At 38.1% G+C, this 18,888-nt stretch overlaps 1 protein-coding gene across 7 annotated transcripts in view; it reads left to right on the forward strand.

The window, feature by feature from the left end:
• Positions 1–1,076: 1,076 nt before the first annotated feature.
• phaf1 (phagosome assembly factor 1) overlaps positions 1,077–18,888 on the forward strand; it is a 34,733-nt gene continuing 16,921 nt past the window's right edge. For 6 of the 7 annotated variants that reach the window (XR_009063212.1, XR_009063211.1, XR_009063209.1 and 3 more), the window contains exons 1-13: positions 1,077–1,965; positions 3,562–3,644; positions 5,082–5,165; positions 5,472–5,515; positions 8,976–9,055; positions 9,181–9,275; positions 13,272–13,336; positions 13,433–13,545; positions 17,471–17,604; positions 17,701–17,784; positions 18,155–18,237; positions 18,355–18,398; positions 18,474–18,523. Coding sequence is in view for 3 of the 7 variants with exons in the window: in XM_057836362.1 (XP_057692345.1) it covers positions 1,902–1,965; positions 3,562–3,644; positions 5,082–5,165; positions 5,472–5,515; positions 8,976–9,055; positions 9,181–9,275; positions 13,272–13,336; positions 13,433–13,545; positions 17,471–17,604; positions 17,701–17,784; positions 18,155–18,237; positions 18,355–18,398; positions 18,474–18,523 (1,023 nt within the window). In the remaining 4 variants the exon portion in view is untranslated. The other variant, XM_057836365.1, reaches the window with a different exon arrangement.

Below are 18,888 nucleotides of genomic sequence, written 5' to 3' on the forward strand. Positions count from 1 at the left end.
TGAATGGCTTCACTTTGCTGGCGTTAAACTGGTCTTTTGGATGTCCGCACAAGTTGATCAATTGTTCACATTTTTTCCCCTGTGAGTTTTTGGCTTTGGGAAACGTATGAAAAAAAAAAAAAATCCTTGGTATGTGGACGGTCGTAATGTCTAGAGCAGTGGTTCTTAACCTTGCTAAAGGTACCGAACCCCACAAGTTTCACATGTGGATTCACCGAACCATTAAGAATTAAAAAAAATAATAATAAATTTTTTTTTCAAATTCAAAACCGGTATATCTAAGCGAGCAAGGTAATAATTTAGCAAATGCCGGTTCAAAATTCTACTAATTTTGACAGCATGTTTTATGAACAGGTCAAAATTTTGAGACCACGCTGCCCATCGGTCTGTTGTATTCCCTCATACCAAGTGCGAGTCAACATTCCACTGAGCAAACCGGTTCCTCCTCCTATCAGTTCGACGACTAGCAGTTTAAAAAAAAATGATTAAGCCTGTAAATTGTGAGCAAACCAGTCCCAAACCTTGTTTAAAAAGCCACTTTGCCTAGATTTAATCAGCGTACGAAAATAGGGCTCTGTGTTTCTTTACCTTCGCCGAACCCCTTAGACTTACTCACCGAACCCCTGGGGTTCGAATGAACCCAGGTTAAGAACCACTGGTCTAGTCATTTCCACATGTAAATTTCCGAGGGCACCAAAACGCACCTCGTGTGTTGTGAGGAGAGAGAGGAGAGAGCAGTTGAGAACGTGCAGACGCAACGACGAAAGGAAAATAAAATTTGAAATCTTAAAAACTCCCACGGCAGACTTCTTTTTTGTGTCGAGCTGCAACAATTGTTTGTTTTCACACATTAAAAAAATAAATGCATTATTGTTTCCATGCCATTTCCACAGAAAGAACAGACATCGTTCATATGAAGATATTTACCAAGAGAAAGATTAATTGGGTGTATGTTATGTAAAATATTTAGATATACCCAGAGCTATATATTTTTTTCCCCCTAAACCTCTATTTTCTCCTTGCTTCCCGGTTTGCCATGACGTCATTAGGTCCACCCAGAACATGCGCCGAACACGAACACAGGAAGTTGAACAATCAGCTGATCCTGCTGCTTCTTGTTGATTACGTCCCGAAGTTGCCGTTTTACGGATACCCTGCCGTCGACACATTATAAAGCCTGAGGAAGTGACACCGTGGGCGTGCAATTGCTGATAAAAACACATGACTATTGAGGGACGTAAGGAATTTTAATTGGCATCCACGCGGCAGAAGAGGAGCTAGCCCCAAAACTGGAACCCTGATTGCAAGCCAGACAGACGGCCACTTAACCTGCTTTGTGTACTTATGCCACGGTCCTGTGACCTGCATTGTTATCTCCTGTGAACTGAATTCAGGGCATCTACTTTACATGCGTTACTTTTTCCTATTTGCACTTAATTCCCAACGCAATAAGCGCAGCTAGCTCTGTCAGCTAATGTTAGCGAACGGCGCAACACCAGTGTTGATTTCGTAACTGGCCGATAGTGGTCGATCACCTTTTCGCAATTATTTAAACAAGAGTTGGACTAACAACAGAGCTCGTTTGCGTCAGGTTAGGATATTTACTTAGAAAAGTTGAGAGCATCTTGTAATAAGCCTCTTTTGGGCTGTCTAATAATTATTTTTCCATTTGATTTCAGCTCTTTTTCATGTCTGTTTCAAATATCGTACATTAAAGTGGTCAGTAGTTACTGAAAAGTTTCACGCTGGTCCCCTTTGTTGAAATTGCTAGCTTGTTAGCATTTGAAATTATGGATTTAACCAGTCGATTGCAGTACTAGTGTACAGTACACAGTGTTTAGGGAAATACACGGAGAGGGTCCCATTGTGTCTTAAGGTGAGCCACCATCTACTACTTGCCAATGCTGGATCTGGAAGTGGTTCCTGAGCGATCACTTGGAAATGAACTATGGGAATTCGCCCTAGGTAGATATTTATTTTATATGACCAATTTGTTTCAGCATTTTAACATTCAAATAGAATTAGATGTTTTGTTTTAAACCTGACAAATTAATTAAAAAAAAAAAAAATTCATGCCTTGCTTCATTCAAGGCACTCTTTGTAGAATGATCCATACTAGAGATAGACTGATTATCAGCCGGGCTGATTGGAAGTTTGATGTATATCGGTATCTGCCTTTTTTTTTTTTTTTTTTTTTTTTTTAATCTGACCGGCCGATATGAAAAAATATTTTAGTGCTGCAACGATTAATCAATTAACTTGAGTATTCGATTAGAAAAAAAAAAGATTCAAATTAAGTTTTGCTGCTTCGAGTATTCGTTTAAAGTGGCGTTGTAATGGTTTGTTTTGAAAGTGTTTGCATTTAGTTTTATTGATTTGGGTGGATACACTGCCCTCTAGTCTGCTTCATTTCACGTGGCGGAATCCAGCTGCTCCCTGTTAAGACCAACATATGCTAAGTTTTTGTTTGAGCTAATGTGTTTTTTTAATGCATTCGTAATTTAGTTAATAGGTATATTTGGCGTTTTTTATTTTATTTTATTTTATTTTTTTTGGGGGGGGGGGGAATACGTGTCTGGACCATATGTTAAGAGCATTGTAAAAAAACAAAAACAAAAAAAACAACGTTGGCATATTATAGCATTTAAGTTAGCAGACTTTAGCTAATTGTTCTTTTGTTGTACATAGTTCCTCATTTATTTATTTTTTTATACTGTTTGAGGCTCAGCTCAGGTATTTTAATTTTTTATCTTCCTTATCTGATTACTTGATTATTCGGACGAACTACTTTATCGATTAAACAACTACTAAAATAATCGATAGCTGCAGCCCTAATCTATTTAAAACTGGGTTATTTTGGCTGAGCTGCAGCCACGCCTCTCTCTCCTGCCTGCTGTCTCCTGCACTAGAATTCACCGAGTCCTCTGATTTGTTAATTGATAATGGTAAATGGAGTTTACACTTGTATTGCGCCTTTTCACTTTTTTGAGGCCCCCAAAGAGCTTCACACTATATCATCTACCTACTGGTGTCGCAGCACCAGCAGCAACGTGGAGTTTAATGTCTTGCTCAAGGATACTTAGATGAGGTCATCGGGGCGGAGAATCGAACGCACAACCTCTGTGTTGGGGAACGACTTCCACCGAACCACGCCACCCCCTATTATTAGCTATTATTTTCTATTTGCGTGATTCAAAGAACATGCTGTAGGCAATTCAATGAAGTTCAGTGTTTGCATTTTTCTGTTTTATGGCAATTTTTGCACTTATACTGTAATTGAATATTGGCTCAAAAAATCAGTTATCGGCCCCTCTAACTACTAATAATTGGTATCGGTCCTGAAAAACCCAAATCAGTCGATCTCTAATCCATATTATGACAACATCATAATGGTACATGTCATCACAAATCAAAATAAAAGGCTTGTAGGATTGGTGGACATTTATGGTACTGTATATGTGTATTTGTCGCTGTATAGTGAATAATGTATTAGCATTGTTGTAGATTAACAAACTGACCAGCAGCCTTTAATTTACAAGTCTGTTTTTTGTTTATGCCCAGGTATGCCTTTGGCCCAGGCCATCGCTATTCTTCAGAAACACTGCCGCATCATTAAAAATGTCCAGGTGCTATACAGTGAACAGGTAAGATGGCCAATGTGTCTTTATTCTAGTTATTTACAGCAAAAAATGTTTTTTTCAATGTAATAACATGATACTCTTTAAGGAGGTACTAAAGATATAGAACATTGTTTGTGCTTGTTTTGTTCTATTTCAAGTGCACAAAATAGGCTCTTCACATTTCCACTCTGAAAAGAGACTGTAATTTTAATACAGGTGTAAAGCTCAGCACTGACATGATACATCAACCAAATTTTGCAGAGCATAGCTTCCGTAATGTAGTATGTCTATGCCCAGATGATATTTTTTATAAGGTTTTCAAGAAAATTATGACAGTCATAGTGACAGCCACGATCTGGGTGGGTGGAACCGCCTCCAAATATTTTACAGAGGGAAAACATTGGTTACTTTACTGCTTAGTACTTACTTTACTGCTGCAGACTACAGAGTGTAAAAAAAAAAAAGGGATACATTGGACCATAGGAAATGTACATCATAAACCACAAACAACTTGCTCTATCAGAAGGTATAATTCTGGATTGGGACAGCAGTATATACTCTTAACTGCAAATGTTCTTTACTGTATATAATGTACATTTGTATGTATTTTTTTATAGTACGTAATTGTGTTATCGCATCGTACCTTTGAATTTTAGAGGTCAAATGTCATCTTGGGTGCTTGCTAATTAACTATGGTTTTTATATTTTGAAACAATGTCAACATATGTATACAAGCAATGCTTATACCCTGCAGATATACTGTAAGTCGTAATTTTCAAACACCTTTCATGGGAGTTACTGTCAATTGGATGTTGTACTACAAATGTCAAAGAACCGAAAATAACTCCTAGCCTTATATTTTGCTTGTATGCCAAGTCCCGTATGCCCGTTGAAATGAGTAGAAATGCAATTTTTTTTAATGGGAAACATTGCACTCAACAGTATTGCACTGTTACAAACAAACAAAAATCACACACAGTACTAACCTTACCTGCAAACACAGGAAATACAAGCACAAAACATGAATGTATCTAACATTTTGTGCTTTTTTTTTTTTTTTTTTTTTTTTTAAATCTGTGTGGTTCATGGGCATCTGCAAAGCATCTTAATTGTGCATTAGACATCTGATATTGTCCTTCCACCACAGGGAAACATTTTCGAATTGATAGTGGTTGCATGTTGTAAAGTTAACTGCCATCTGATGATGATATTCTTGCACTCGTTTCTCAGGTTTTTGCACATTTCTTAATCCCCCCCCCCCCCCCCCAAAAAAAAAACACCCAAGAAGTAACTATTTGCACTCAAAAAACTTGCAAGTCAATGCACTTGAGAATTAAAAAAAAATCAGTTTAGTTGTAAATGTTTTTTTTTAATATTGGCCTTGTGCATTAAGTGCATTAGGACATATCAATGGTCCATGGTTCTTAATGTTAATAATGGGCCTCTATATCTTACTGACAGACACCACTCAGCCATGACCTCATACTGAACTTGACTCAGGATGGTATTAAACTGCTGTTTGATGCCACAAATCAAAGACTCAAGGTGAATATTAACTTTTTTATTTTTTTGTTTACTCTAATCTCAGGCTCGTCTTTTCTAAAAAAAAATAAAAAATAAAAAAATATATATCTCACAACGATGCAATACTGTACAATATTATGGCTAGCCATAAGTGAAGAGGAGTGTGGCATTTTTTGAGAAATTTGGTCCAAAACCAACTGTTGAACTGCAGAATACTTTCATGTTTATAAAAATGTTATAATTGTTTTTCAACTTCCTTTTTGTATCACATTCAACTGTTAGTTATTTTTGTGTTCTTTTGACTTTAATATGTCCTTTTGTTGACAGGTGATTGAAGTTTATGACCTTAGCAAAGTGAAATTAAAATACTGGTAAGTGGAAATGAGAATGTGTCCCTTTAGACTCAATTCAATTTTACATGAAATTATAGCTTTCCGAATGTATCCACTAAAGTACTCATGTACAATCTTGATCCTTTGCACAACATGTTTCTTAGATTGCAGGCCATAGGGCTATGATATAAAATAGTGCGATGTGCAGTTTGGGGTGATGTTTTCTCAGTGGAACTTAAGAGGTTATATTCAATTGCAGGATGTTAGCTTTACGAGAAGCATGGCAATGGAAATAATATAAGTGTTGCCATCATAAAACCTTTCTGTCATACAAGTGTAAACCTAAGTGAACCAAGAGCAATGGTGGCTTAAAATACAACGAATAAGTGAAGGTGCTGTGCCTCACTTATCACATTCTCTGTGTTTGGTTATTAGCCTCCTCTACTACACCATGTGAGTGAGTATACCTGATCGTTGTTGTTCATCAGGAAAGGCAGTGAGAGATGACAAGTGAGAAAGTGAGACTCTCAGTACACTGGCAAGAGCAGCTGCTCATCTGGTAGATAGTTTTTGTTTTCCCTACACCCCCCCCCCCCCCTCATTTTTTTTGACTCAGCAATGTGTTTGTTTGGTTTGATTTAATAGTTGCCTTCACATGTTGAGTATGCAGAAATGCATCCAGTACTGCTATACTGTAATGTGCATACACATACTGTATATACAGGGTTCGTACGGGTCCTTGAAAATGCTTGGATTTTACTGTTGTCTTTTTAAGGTTTGGAAAATGCTTGAATCTTGCATAAAGCCTTTGAAAATGCTTGGAAGTGTTAGGCACACCATATTTTTCAGCACCCTGTCTAAAAATATTAAATGAAGAAAAATAACATAAATTGCCTTCACCGCTGCTACATGCGTGTTCTGAAGTTTCTTTCCCTTGATGTCCCCACACCACATTATCACTCCCAAGAGTACGGTGCGTTTGAGCCTGTGCGTGAGTAGTTTGGAGTTAAATCAAGCAAACAGTATACAAATAGGGTAGTATGTAAATGCATGCATGCGCATTTGCTGTGGTTTAGTGCAATACTTTTATCGCACGATCATTTCTTCTTTATGTCACATTTTTTTGCGACCTCCACACCCCCCTCTGCCAGTCGCCGTTGAATCTGACTGGGAGCGACTTCGCTCAGCTTCGTCATTGCTAGGAGAATCTGCAGACTCATGTGGCTCTCAATCCACTACCCATGTTAGACAAGAAAGCGGCCACTCATTTTAAGGAGTAGGGGAGAGAGCAATAGCTAGAGGTGGGAACCTTTGAGCACCTAACGATTCGATTTCGTACGATTCAGAGTCTACGATTCGATTATAAATCGTATATTGATGCACCCCCTCTCCCAGCTATTAGCTGCTTTTAATGTTACGTACATTAGTTCCAAAATTGTTCAAAGATCCTCTCAGGCTTAATCAAACGACTATTTCAGTAAGTTAACAGTTAAAATCAGTAAATAAAACACTCAAGTCCCCATTCTGTATTAGCAGCTTTAAACTACATTCAATTAATTTAATGTTGTGAATCAACCGTTAAAGTTGTTAAAATTTCTCCCGTTATTCCATAATTTCCCTTCTGTCTACTTTCGACATGTGGAAGTTTTGAAACTGTTTCATCATTTAAAGATAGATTAGAGTCAATATTTTGCTGATTTAGGAGTACAGTACTTTAGATAAAAAGTTAATTAGGTTCGCTGCAACAGAGCCTTCCAGAGAAGTCTACTGCTTTAAGATGGCGGCTGTTTACTAACGCCGACAAGTCTGTCATTTCGCATCTAGTTCTTTATACATGTTCTAATGCCGCCGTTGTCTGTCATTTCGCATCTAGTTCTACATATATGTGATATCTACCGTAGCATTATTGTGGCCGTATGTTTGTAGCAACTAGCAACTGGGCATTGTTTGAAGCGGCTGTCGGCCGCAGTCAGGTATTAATGTTTTTTTTATCTAGCGGCATGAGTTGAACATGATATTTACTATCTCATTGCATCCCGAAGACCGCGCTGTGTTTTAATTCCGCTTTACCTGGTATAATTCAATAATCTGAATTTGGATGTCTGTGAATCGTTCTCGAATCTTCCATGGCAGAATCGTGAATAATCGCTAAGAATCAGAAATTTCGTACGCCTCTAGTAATAGCCTTGTAAAGAGCTTTATTAGTTTCGGCGAGAACAGAATAGTTTTCTGTTGTTGTTGTTGCTGTAAACTACAGTTCCACAAAGGCACAAGGCATTTTTTGAGCGTCCCAAACTTCAAGTAAGTGCATTTATCAAGGTTTCCTCGGTCGTGACGTGTGTGTCTCCGTCCACTGAACAACATGCTATCACTACGCCAGCACCTCTGCTATAGCTCGCATTCAGTTTGACGCTCACGCTGCTGAGAATAGCCTCTCACTTACACCATGAGTTGCCTCAGCACACTTATGCAAGTTTAACGATGACTGACACGTGTGCGTTTGATGGTAGAGCTACCAAGCTTCTTTCGCAAGATCAAAGCTACATCCTGTCAGTCATTGTTTACTTTAAGTACCAAATAAGATGGCCATCTTGGCTGCACTTCTTAGCAGGAGGGAGGGTGAGAGGCTGTGGCGTGTACGAGCATGAAGCAGAAAAACATACACATTTTTTAAAAAATCAAAAACACAATCTTTTTCACCTGATTCTGATCCTCTGAAAAAATGGCGCGATCTGCCCAATTTCCCAATACGTGATCGGATCAGGACATCCTTAAGTTAATGTTTACATTTAACTTTTTAGCTCTGATTGGCTGTCGGAGAGTTTGTGTGTCTGTGAGCAAGACCTTCCGTGGCCGTTGGCAAGTGGGTGTGAGGAAGCACATAGTCGTCAGTCCCTTACGTAATTAGGTGTGGTGTGACCTCACACTGTCACAAATTTCAAATCCACTCGTTTGCATGTCGCTTTGACTTACAAAAGTGATTGCAACCAAATCACAACATCAATGAAAAACTAGGTTACATGCTCATTTTGTTTCATCTTAAGCATGAAAAAAATTTCAGATTTCTGCAAAATCACCTTTAATGTGTATCATAAAAGGTAAAGGCCCACCAAAAAAGATTGCATGGCAGTGCTTGGTAGTTAAAATTCAATTTAAAACGTTTGGTTGTGTTCATCCTAAACCAGATTTGGCTCATTGCTAATCCATTTCCGCACAAACTGTAGGTCTATAAATAACAATTGCAACAGCTGTATCAACATGTGTGGATTTATCATTGTTAATTTTATGTGACTGTTGCAATAATGTTCAACTCCTATACATAAAAGCACTGCACATTTGTTGTACCAGTAATAAAGCCAGCTCATTCTAGTACCACTTTCTATACCTGCAGTAATATGAATGTTGTATTTGCTTCCGAAGTAATGAAATGTAATGTATAGTATAGTACAAGGTCGTTAACATGTCTTATTGTTGCTACACTCTGTATCTGTCTTTCCAGTGGGGTCCATTTCAATTCTCAAGCCATTGCCCCTACTATAGAACAAATAGACCAGTCATTTGGAGCAACCCACCCTGGCGGTAAACTTTTAAACACTTTGCGATTTCTAATTATGTACACAATAATAGGGATATAAAAAAAATTAGAATACTCTCTTTGTTCATTTTTTTGTATGTACTCAATCTGCTTTTCCATTTGTGTCTAGTTTACAATGCAGCCGAGCAGTTGTTTCATCTCAACTTTCGAGGACTGTCATTCTCCTTCCAACTCGACTTCTGGAATGAGGCTCCAAAATATGAGGTGAGAACATGGTGCGGCGGTCTATTAAACTAAGTCACATTCAGACCCCAGCTTGAAGTGATCCAAATCAGATACACGGTATTTGCTTTTAACTAACTTGAGTGTGATTCATGATGGTCAGAACAGGCAGTCACATGGACTCTTGATATTTTCAGATCTTATCTAAGCCACTTTCGTATGTGCTTTAAATCTGACTTTGGGTTGTCGGAATGGGACTCAACGAGCTGAGGTCAGAATTCTTGTGAAAATGACATCAGTTTGTATTGCTCATAAATATATTTAATAGTGGGAGGATAGTATAGATGGAGGTGTGCTGTGGAGGGACAGTGAAGAGTTAATGCTATTAACCCTTTAACACCTAAGCCTATTTTGGCCGAATTTGCATGCATTTGATGTTGCCTTTATATTTCAAAGAAAAAAATATTTACAATGGCCAAGTTGGGTCCCTTTTTTCAGGACACTTTGAACTTCATGTCCAAACTGTTGTTTTCTTCACTGACCAATTATAATCCACATTTTGGACCCAAAAAGACAAAAAAATCCCAAAATCTTTTTTCAAAATTTGTAATGTTGATGTCCCATTGACAACCAACCATGCTCGACCAACCATTTTGAAGCTTGATAATATTTATTCAACTTGTTTGGATAAACATTCAATAGAAAAAAAATAAGATTGAATAGTTTTATGTTTGACAATTCAACACAAACAGCAGGTATGGTCATAGGCGTTTTTGGCCTTTACACATACTATGGTCAAAACAGGTTATATACAGTGCAAAATAGAAAAAAGATTATATACATCATCTAACACAAAAAGGGTTTGGAGGATATCTCTTTGTGAAGTTAGGTGTTGTACACATCACCTTATCAAAAGTATATACGTTCATGCGATCAAGCTTCTCGAACACACATATATACACACGTACACAAAAAATATATATAACATTGTAAAAAGTATTTTTTAAAATATTGACAAGTAGTTCAGTTCAATTCAAATTTTTCAGGGATGTCACCCAATAAAGTTTTTTTTTTTTTTTTTTTGCGCACTCAATAAAGCTTCTTCTTGAACAGGTCACGGAGCTGCGTCACACACAACGTCTCACAGCCTACTCTTTCGCCGTTTGCGCGCTGCTGTCACTTATATTTGCCGAGACGGCGACTCATCCAGAGAAAACAACGACAAATACGGCTCATCTTCTTCCTTGACTTAATGAAATAATGCATTAGCTTGCGCTAAATGTAGTTTTAGATTCATTCTGCACGTTTCAAAGTCGCTCGCTCAAACCAACCGGCCATTGCTTGCTTGGCATGCCTCCCTTTCATTAGTTGGCGTCTCGCTCGGAAATTTATTAAAAATGATCACATTCGGTTCGTCCTTCTTGACATCACAACGCCTCTTGGGATATGTAGTCTTTTGTGCTGCATTCGGTTTTGAAAAAGGACAAGAAATGATGGAAATATGGATAGATACATGGTCCATGCAGCGTTTTCATGCATATTTATGGGTGCGATAAAAATATAAAATTCAAATGACATTATCTCCCGTTTTTCATGGTCGATTGACTTCAAATAAAAACTGGTGTGGACATCAACTTCCGCACTTTCAAATGAGACCAACCAGCGGCACGTGGGTGATGTAATTACAGCGTGACGAAGCTTCAAAGACGATATGCGTAAACGCGTCGCTGCCGACACGTTCAGTGTTAAAGGGTTAAGTACCATATTTCACAGACTATATAAGGGCACTTTCACATTAGACCAAGAGGACCACGGTCCGGTTGGATAGTTACTACCTCGCAGCAACACTTGCAAATGACTTGTTGAAAATGTTCAGTATTCACATTGCAAGGCGTACTAATTGATTGGACAAATTTAGAAGAGGAAATACCTCCCTCCTGGAAGAGGCGGGAATGTTGCGCGTCATAGGGTAGTGCTGTGACGCTGCACGTAATGTAGCATAAGCGGACCCTGCTCAGCTTGCATTCACAAGCGAAACAGTGAAAGCGGACCGAGACCCACGATTTTTCAGCGGACCAGAGTTCGTTTGTTTGGGCCGAACTAGAGTTCGGGTGCGCATTTACAAAATGAAGCAGTCTATTTGAGAAAAACAACCGGTCCGTTTAAAAAGGACCAAACAGTGCTAGTGTGAAAGCGCCCTTAGTCACACATTTTTCCCGTAGTTTGGCACCGTATGTTTTTTATGTTGTTGTCGTCATTTTTTGTTTTCTTTTAACTGCCAGCCAGAAGGCTTCAGCAGCCGTTTTGCTAGAAAAGGCTGCGCAAGCACATCTGTTTGTCAGCAGCTATTTCATAAGAAGTTGCAGATCTATCAGTTCCCAAATAACAACATAATTCCAAGCAAACTTATGAACAGGGAGTGAACCTTTTACTTCATTATTTGCTCCACCCTGTGCTTATGTTTTTGATTAAATGTGTCCCTCCAAATTAAATAAGGCAGCAACAGCTTCACATTGGCTCAAATCAGAGTAGACACTTCTAACTCTTGAGTAAAAGTTAGTCGGATCATTCTGTATGCATTTCCTGTCAGAAATAAATCCAAGTGTCTGTAAAAGGCACCATGTAAGAAGTTGCTTTGTTTTCCAAGTTGCATGAAAATGAACTTTAAGCATAAGTTAAAACATTAAGGAATTTTATGTTTAGCTCAGTTAGTATTAACTCATTCACTGCCATTGACAGCAATAGACGTCTAATCCATTTTAACTGGGAGGGTTGGAAGCAGTGTTGTTTTTGGCAGCCCTTTTCATTTTTGTCCTTGGCTTTTGACTAAAATACTTATTAGTCTTAGTAATATTTTAGTCATTTCAAAAAATTTTTGTCTTCGTCCAGTTTTACTCGACAGTTGCTCAATGTTTTCGTCTTTAAAATTCAAAAGTTTTTGTCGAAAAATAAAGGTTTCCAACTATTTGGAATGAACATAGACAGATGAGCACATATTGTAGCATCTACAAGGAAAACGCCAACTTTGTGATGATAATACACAGCAGGAAAAGCAGTACATTATTTTCAATTAAACCTACCTAGAAGCCAAAAAACTGTATGTTTAAAATAAAGTTGTCTGAGCATTTAACATCCTCTAGATTTACTGACCAGAAAAGCCAAGGGGCTCTGCTTTAGACTGGCCAGTGTTTTAAGAGTACGCTCGTCATTCTGGAGCTAATGCTAAATCGAATGCTACGCTTTACCAAACATACTGTTGTTTACCAAACAAAACAGCTGAAGTGGGCTATTAGCTCAATGCCATTTCACCAACTGACAGTCCTCTAGATTTACTGACCAAAAAAGCCAAGTGGCTCTTATTTAGATTGGCCAGTGTTTTAACAGGCAATTCTGCAGCTAATTATAATGCTACGCTAATGCAAGGAGTTACATTTAACGTCTGAGGCTCACTCAGCATAGACTTTGAAAGGTTAAAGCAACATTGTATATTCTCTCTTGCCAAGATAAGAAAAAAAATCTTACCGTGTTTCCAAGCAAGCAAGATAGAGCGCAGCCTAGCTTGAGATACATCCTAAACTCTGGTGAGGAGAGGTGCAGCACATCTCATGACCCAAACACTGCTACGATGCTAGCTGAAGTACTCCATGTACAATATGAAAATGTCCCGCATTGTGAACATATGACAGAAACGATGTCACATTTTTGTCTCGTTGTCATCTCGTCAGACGAAAACTGGCATTTGTCTCATTATGTTCTCATCTCCTGAGCCACGTTTTTAGCTTGTCATTGTCACGTCGTTTTGGTCATTGTTGACGAAAACGACATTGGTTGGAAATGACTGCCAATCCAGTTAAAACAGCTGACAGCCCTTCCATTCAAACTGAACTGGGCATCTACGTATCACAGTGTTTTGCAGTCAATGAGTTAACGTCACTCCAGCATGCATATATTCTCGCAGTGGCTTCATGATTAAGTAGTAGGGAATGGTATGTTGGCATGTAATGGTATTTCTGCATTTCCATACACACCTCCTTGCAGATTCCACATGGTGCCATGGTCAAGAGGATGCACATCTACACTGGCAACAACCTGCAAGAAACAAAGTACTTCCCATGCACCCATTTAAGTTATTAGAAATTTAATTTCAATGAGTTAAAAAAAAAATATTAAATTGGTTTTGCACTTTGTCTTGTACTTAGAGCCCCAGCAATGCCATTGGCCTGTTTCCTCGGTAACATCTATGCAGAGTGTGTGGAAGTCCTGAGAGAAGGGACAGGACCAGTCGGGCTTAAGTTCCGTCTATTTACTGCGGGTATCATATCTCTTTCCTTATTCTTTTTTAAAATTTTTCCTCTTAAATCAAACTATAATATTACCGTAATTTTGGACTATATCCCGCTACTTTTTTCCCCTCATTTTGAATCCTGCCGCTTGTAATCCAGCACGGCTTATTTGTTGATTTATTTGGGTTAATAGGTAACACTTTATTTGACAGCGGCGTCATAAGACCATCATAATTATGACGACACGGTCATAGGCATTAATGAATGCTGATGACAGATGTCATTAAGTGTCATCTGGCAAATTTTGTCACTAACTCCATTTATGTCCATCTCAGATCTTTTACATTCAAAAGTGAGATAAGTTGCCGGATGACACTGAATGACATCTGTCAAAAGCATTCATTAATGCTCATGACAGTGTCATGTCATAATTATGACAGTGTCATGTCATAATTATGACGGTCTTATGTAAGGATGCAACAATACTCTGTTTTATATTGAACCGTTGGTTACGCCCTCTTCGATTCAATACGCAAAAACATTTGATCCAAATGAAAAGGTCCCAAAATGTATTTTCCCAATTTATTTTGTTGTCTCTCTCTAAAATATCCGGCGCAGATTTGCCTTGACAAACAAACTGTGGCGCTAGCAGCCCCCCTCCTCCATCCTCCCCCAAACTGCATGAAAGATGGCAGTTGTTACGCATGAGGATCATTGCTCGTGAGGAAAGACAGAAACTTAAAGAGGCGGCTTGCCAGCTTCAATGGCGTACAGATCCGTTGTTTGACAGCAATTTGGGTGAGCTGATATGCTATCCCCACTCGTACATATTAAACAAAGACTGTATTAACAGATACATACAGCGAAGTCCGCCATTATATTGTTGCCAACTTGGCCACAACAAATAACCAAGCTTTGACAACAAACAAGTTAAGACCGTGGTTCACAAAGAGCTAACTCACGGTTACATGATGAACAATGAGTGGCAAATTAAGAGCGCTGTACTTAAAACTCGTCCTGTTTATGAAAGTCGATTGTCAAATGCTGATGTTGTGCAGTAATGAGCAGACGTGACTTCTGTGGCGTTTTTTTTTTAATGCCCGACAACACTCGCGCGCACGCACTCACTAGATATCATCAAATAGCAACCTAGACGTGCTACGTTAGATCCCCCCCAAGTCCCATGCCATTGGCTGCGTGATCATGAGACGCGTAGCCCATACAGTGTCCTACATCGATGAACTAAAAACCGGCATGACTGAATGGAAGTTAAGCAGGCCAAATCAATCCATACCAGTGACTATAGATAATGCTGCAAATATTGTTAATTCAGTACGTAACACAGATGGACTCGGACCACAAATAAGATGTTTTTCTCATGTGGTAAATAGGCATGTGCCGGTATGAGATTTTGACGCTAAGATAACCGTGAGCAAAAATACCGCGGTTTCACGGTATCGCGGTATTGCAATTATAGCTCCCAAAAATTTTGAGATGTATGGGTTGAAAAAAAATTTTTTTCCCATTGAAAAGGATTTTTTTTTTTTCAGACCATAGTTGCAAATATTAAAAATATTGTTAAAATAAATAAATTATCAATTAAAAAATATTTTAAATAAAATTAAAATAAATATAACTTATAGACTATACCCACAGCCACAGCTCAAGTTGCTCAAGATTAGAGCAAAAACAAAATAATTTCTATAAAAAAGTAAAACCACTTCTGAATAAAATTTTTAAAATTTTATACTGCATGACTTTTTTTGAGGGTGGAAAAGCTTAAGTGAAGTCTCGCCATTTTCAGCCACTGTGTCAACTCTAGTCTACATGATGTCATGCCTTTGTGTTAAAAAGAACAGAAAGAATTTATAAATTAGTTAAAAATGTTTAAGTTTGTTAAAATGTCAATATTGTTGTGGAAAGGAATCTTTAAAAAAAAAAAAAAAAAAAAAAAAAAAAAAAAAAACATTGGGAGTGAGACCTCTCCTAGATCCAGCGAACGTGGATTTGTGCTTAGGGCAAAATCATCTTTCGCAATAAGCGATCTTTGACGCTATCACTTTTTTCCCCTTCATTCAAGCGAATCAAGCTTGTTTTCTCACTCTGCGGCTGTAACACTCAACGAAGTTGCTCTCCCAGCTGAGCCTAGGCTAACATTCATCTTTGTAAGCTTTTAGTTAGTTTGTATAATGAATGGAATGAAAGGAAAATGTGTGTTTTGATTTTGGCGAACTTTTTCCATGGTGCTAATCTGTTGAAGCTACTCACATGGAAAAATCTAATTGTACAACATTTTAAATGTATTCATTTTGTATATTACACGTACCACGATTTGAGAGCTCAATAAATTGAAGAACAGTACGCCTTATGTTTGGAGTATTTGTTTTTGGGTTAGCTGGCTGTGTAGCCGATAGCGTCACTTTCACACACAGCAACAAACGGGAGGGGGTGAGCGCTGCCGCGCCAAGCCGCTTCTGGCTGCATTTTTGACACAAGAAAAATAGCGAATACCGTACTACGGTCTGACGGAAAATTTGAGTGGTTTTGAAACCGCGACATTTTCACACCACGGTAAACCGTGAAACCGGTAACCGGCACATGCCTAGTGGTAAACATACCTGCTAAGAGAGTAATAGCAATCAACAGTGTGCCCCGCCTCACTTTACAAACAGTAAAGATTGTTCTCAGCACTCAGATCAGTAAGAAGTAAGCACATAAATATTTTGCACTATAATGCATGTTTATATGATGGCATTGTTATTTTTGCTTGTTAGCAAAATTTTTTTAAAAATTGTATTTTTTGTTTCAGAGCATTAAATGTATTGAATCGAATCGAAGATCGTACCGAACCTTGACTTAACTGTATCGTTGCATCCCTAGTCTTATGACAACGCTGTCAGATAAAGTGTTACCGGTTAATATCTTTTGGTCTAAATATCCCATTATACAGTGAGGACAGCTGCAGCTCATAGTCTGGTGTGGTTTATCTATAAACAAATGCTGTTTTCGTGTCAAATTTGCTGGGTGGTTGTTTAAGCCCCTTTCAGACTTATTTCCCTGTAAATTTCTGTGGAAAGTGATGCAGGATTTACGCGTGTCATGGCTTTCAGACATGAGGAGATGTCCAGAGAATAACCCGGGTGATATGTCTGAAAGGGGTTTCTGATTTATCCCGTGTTGGCGACTCGGCGCTCTTTGTGCGGGGAGGGCGGCTGACGCGATTTTATAACTCAGACATTACATCATTTTTGGTCAGCATCGGCAACAAAAATACATACCACACATTTCCAAAGATGGATGATGGACTGTCTCTTCCTCGGCTCTACCATCCAGTAGCAATTTAATTTCGTTATGTTTCCAGTTTTAATTTTTTCTATTCCCAGTTTGTCATGTTGATGATAATTGCGATGTTTGTTTACCGCTTTTCGTCTTACTGTGAAGAAAGACGAAATGACGATCAGCCCACCATGATATTTATGTCATCAAATTTCGCGCTGTGACCTGGGAGTCAACAGCTGTTTTCACACATGCCGCGTCCCGGGTAAATCTGGGACATTATACTAGAGCATAACCCGGTTAATATCCGCGTCACCTCAGTGTCAGTTGACCTGGGAAACTGCTTTCACGGATAAGGGTGACTTGTTTAAGTCCCGGGAATTAACCGGAGTTCAGGTATGTGTGAAAGGGGCTTCATAGTCAGGTGCTCCTTATAGTCCGATAGTAATGATAGAAGAAATGATAGTAGATTTTGTCATGATGTGTTTGTGTTTTTTTTTTCCCCGTGAATTCTATTTGTAGGGATACATGAAAGATTACGTATTACATATATAAATTATATATATTGTTGGTTTTTTTTGGGTTTTTTAAAATTTTTTTATTTCGACTGAAATTTATTTACTTACTATACAGTAGTTTCATTATTCACTTGTAATATTGTTTCAAATGAGTGTGCAGGTTGTGGTCCTGGTGTGATGGGTGATGCTAAAATGAGGTCCTTAGAAAAAAGCATCTACTTTGGAGATTCCTGCCAGAAGGTGCTGGGCGCTCTAGGATCACCACATAAAGTATTCTACAAGTCTGAGGACAAGGTGTCAAAACTCTTTTTCTGCCCTGTTGGTGTTGAAATGAGGTTGCACTGCAATTACTGAGTCAATTTTGTCTACATGTCTTCTGTTTAATTTCAGATGAAGATACACTCCCCGTCACCTCACAAGCAAGTTCCCTCCAAATGTAACGACTACTTCTTTAACTACTTCACACTTGGAGTGGTATGTGAGGATTTAACAAGGTCTAAAGAAGTTTCCATTGCTTTTTGTTCCTTTTTTTTGCAGAATTAGAGATTGTTCGTACTATATGTTTATTTTAAATTTAAGTTTGCCCAATTGAATGTTCGAGTTCCTCAAACACATACATACCAGACAAAGATGGCCTGCTGCCTAAGTAAACTAAACAAAGCAATCTAATGACATTTATTAAAGGTGACATTGGTTCCATTTTTTATGTAAGATTTCATGTAATTTCATCAGGTTTGCAAAACAATTTGCCATGAAAAATTCTATGAATGTGCTTTTTCAGGCTATTTTAGTTGGTCGGTTTTATGTGTATCTGCAAACAGCCGTCTCTCCTTTTTTTGTGCAGGATATCCTTTTTGACTCGACCACACATCTGGTTAAGAAGTTTGTCCTCCATACAAACTACCCAGGGCATTATAACTTCAACATGTAAATATCTTGCTCGCGGATCTTTTTGTGTTTTACATTTACAATTTGTTTGGAATTGGATTATATCAGGCAAAAAATGATTTTTTTTTTCCTCTGTTTTCTGCTTTTTCACTGTAGATATCATCGGTGTTACTTCAAGATTTCAATTGCCACAAAAAAAGGTTTGTCACTGGATGCTTTACATTTTAAGTAATATTTGGATTTTACCATCAGTTTAACAACCTTTTCTGTGTTAGGAGGCGCTGACTCTCAGACAGATGACTGCATATTAACCACTTACAGCAAGGTCAGTCATTTTTCTATACTTGTAAAATAACCCTGGTATAAGCTGTTTAAAAGATATTCTGTAAATTGAGCTCAATACATCAATTTGATTTGTGGCATCAATATACTGGATGTGCAGGACCACCAGATTCTTCTATTTGCAGCACCCCCAATATTTTCTCAATAATATTTGAGAATTTATAGTTTTAGTTTACCTTTTAGAGAATCAAACTATAGAAAATGAATTTTTGGCTTTTTGTTCCCAAAATGCCACAAATAGTGGGATCCACTGTACGTTCAACGTATGCTAATATATAGCTTCTAATGTGTTTATTTTGTACATACTGCACTATAAAATATTATTAAACAGAACCACGGATAGAAAGA

Source organism: Corythoichthys intestinalis, chromosome 5 (genome assembly GCF_030265065.1).
Source record: "Corythoichthys intestinalis isolate RoL2023-P3 chromosome 5, ASM3026506v1, whole genome shotgun sequence".
Taxonomy (NCBI): domain Eukaryota; kingdom Metazoa; phylum Chordata; class Actinopteri; order Syngnathiformes; family Syngnathidae; genus Corythoichthys; species Corythoichthys intestinalis.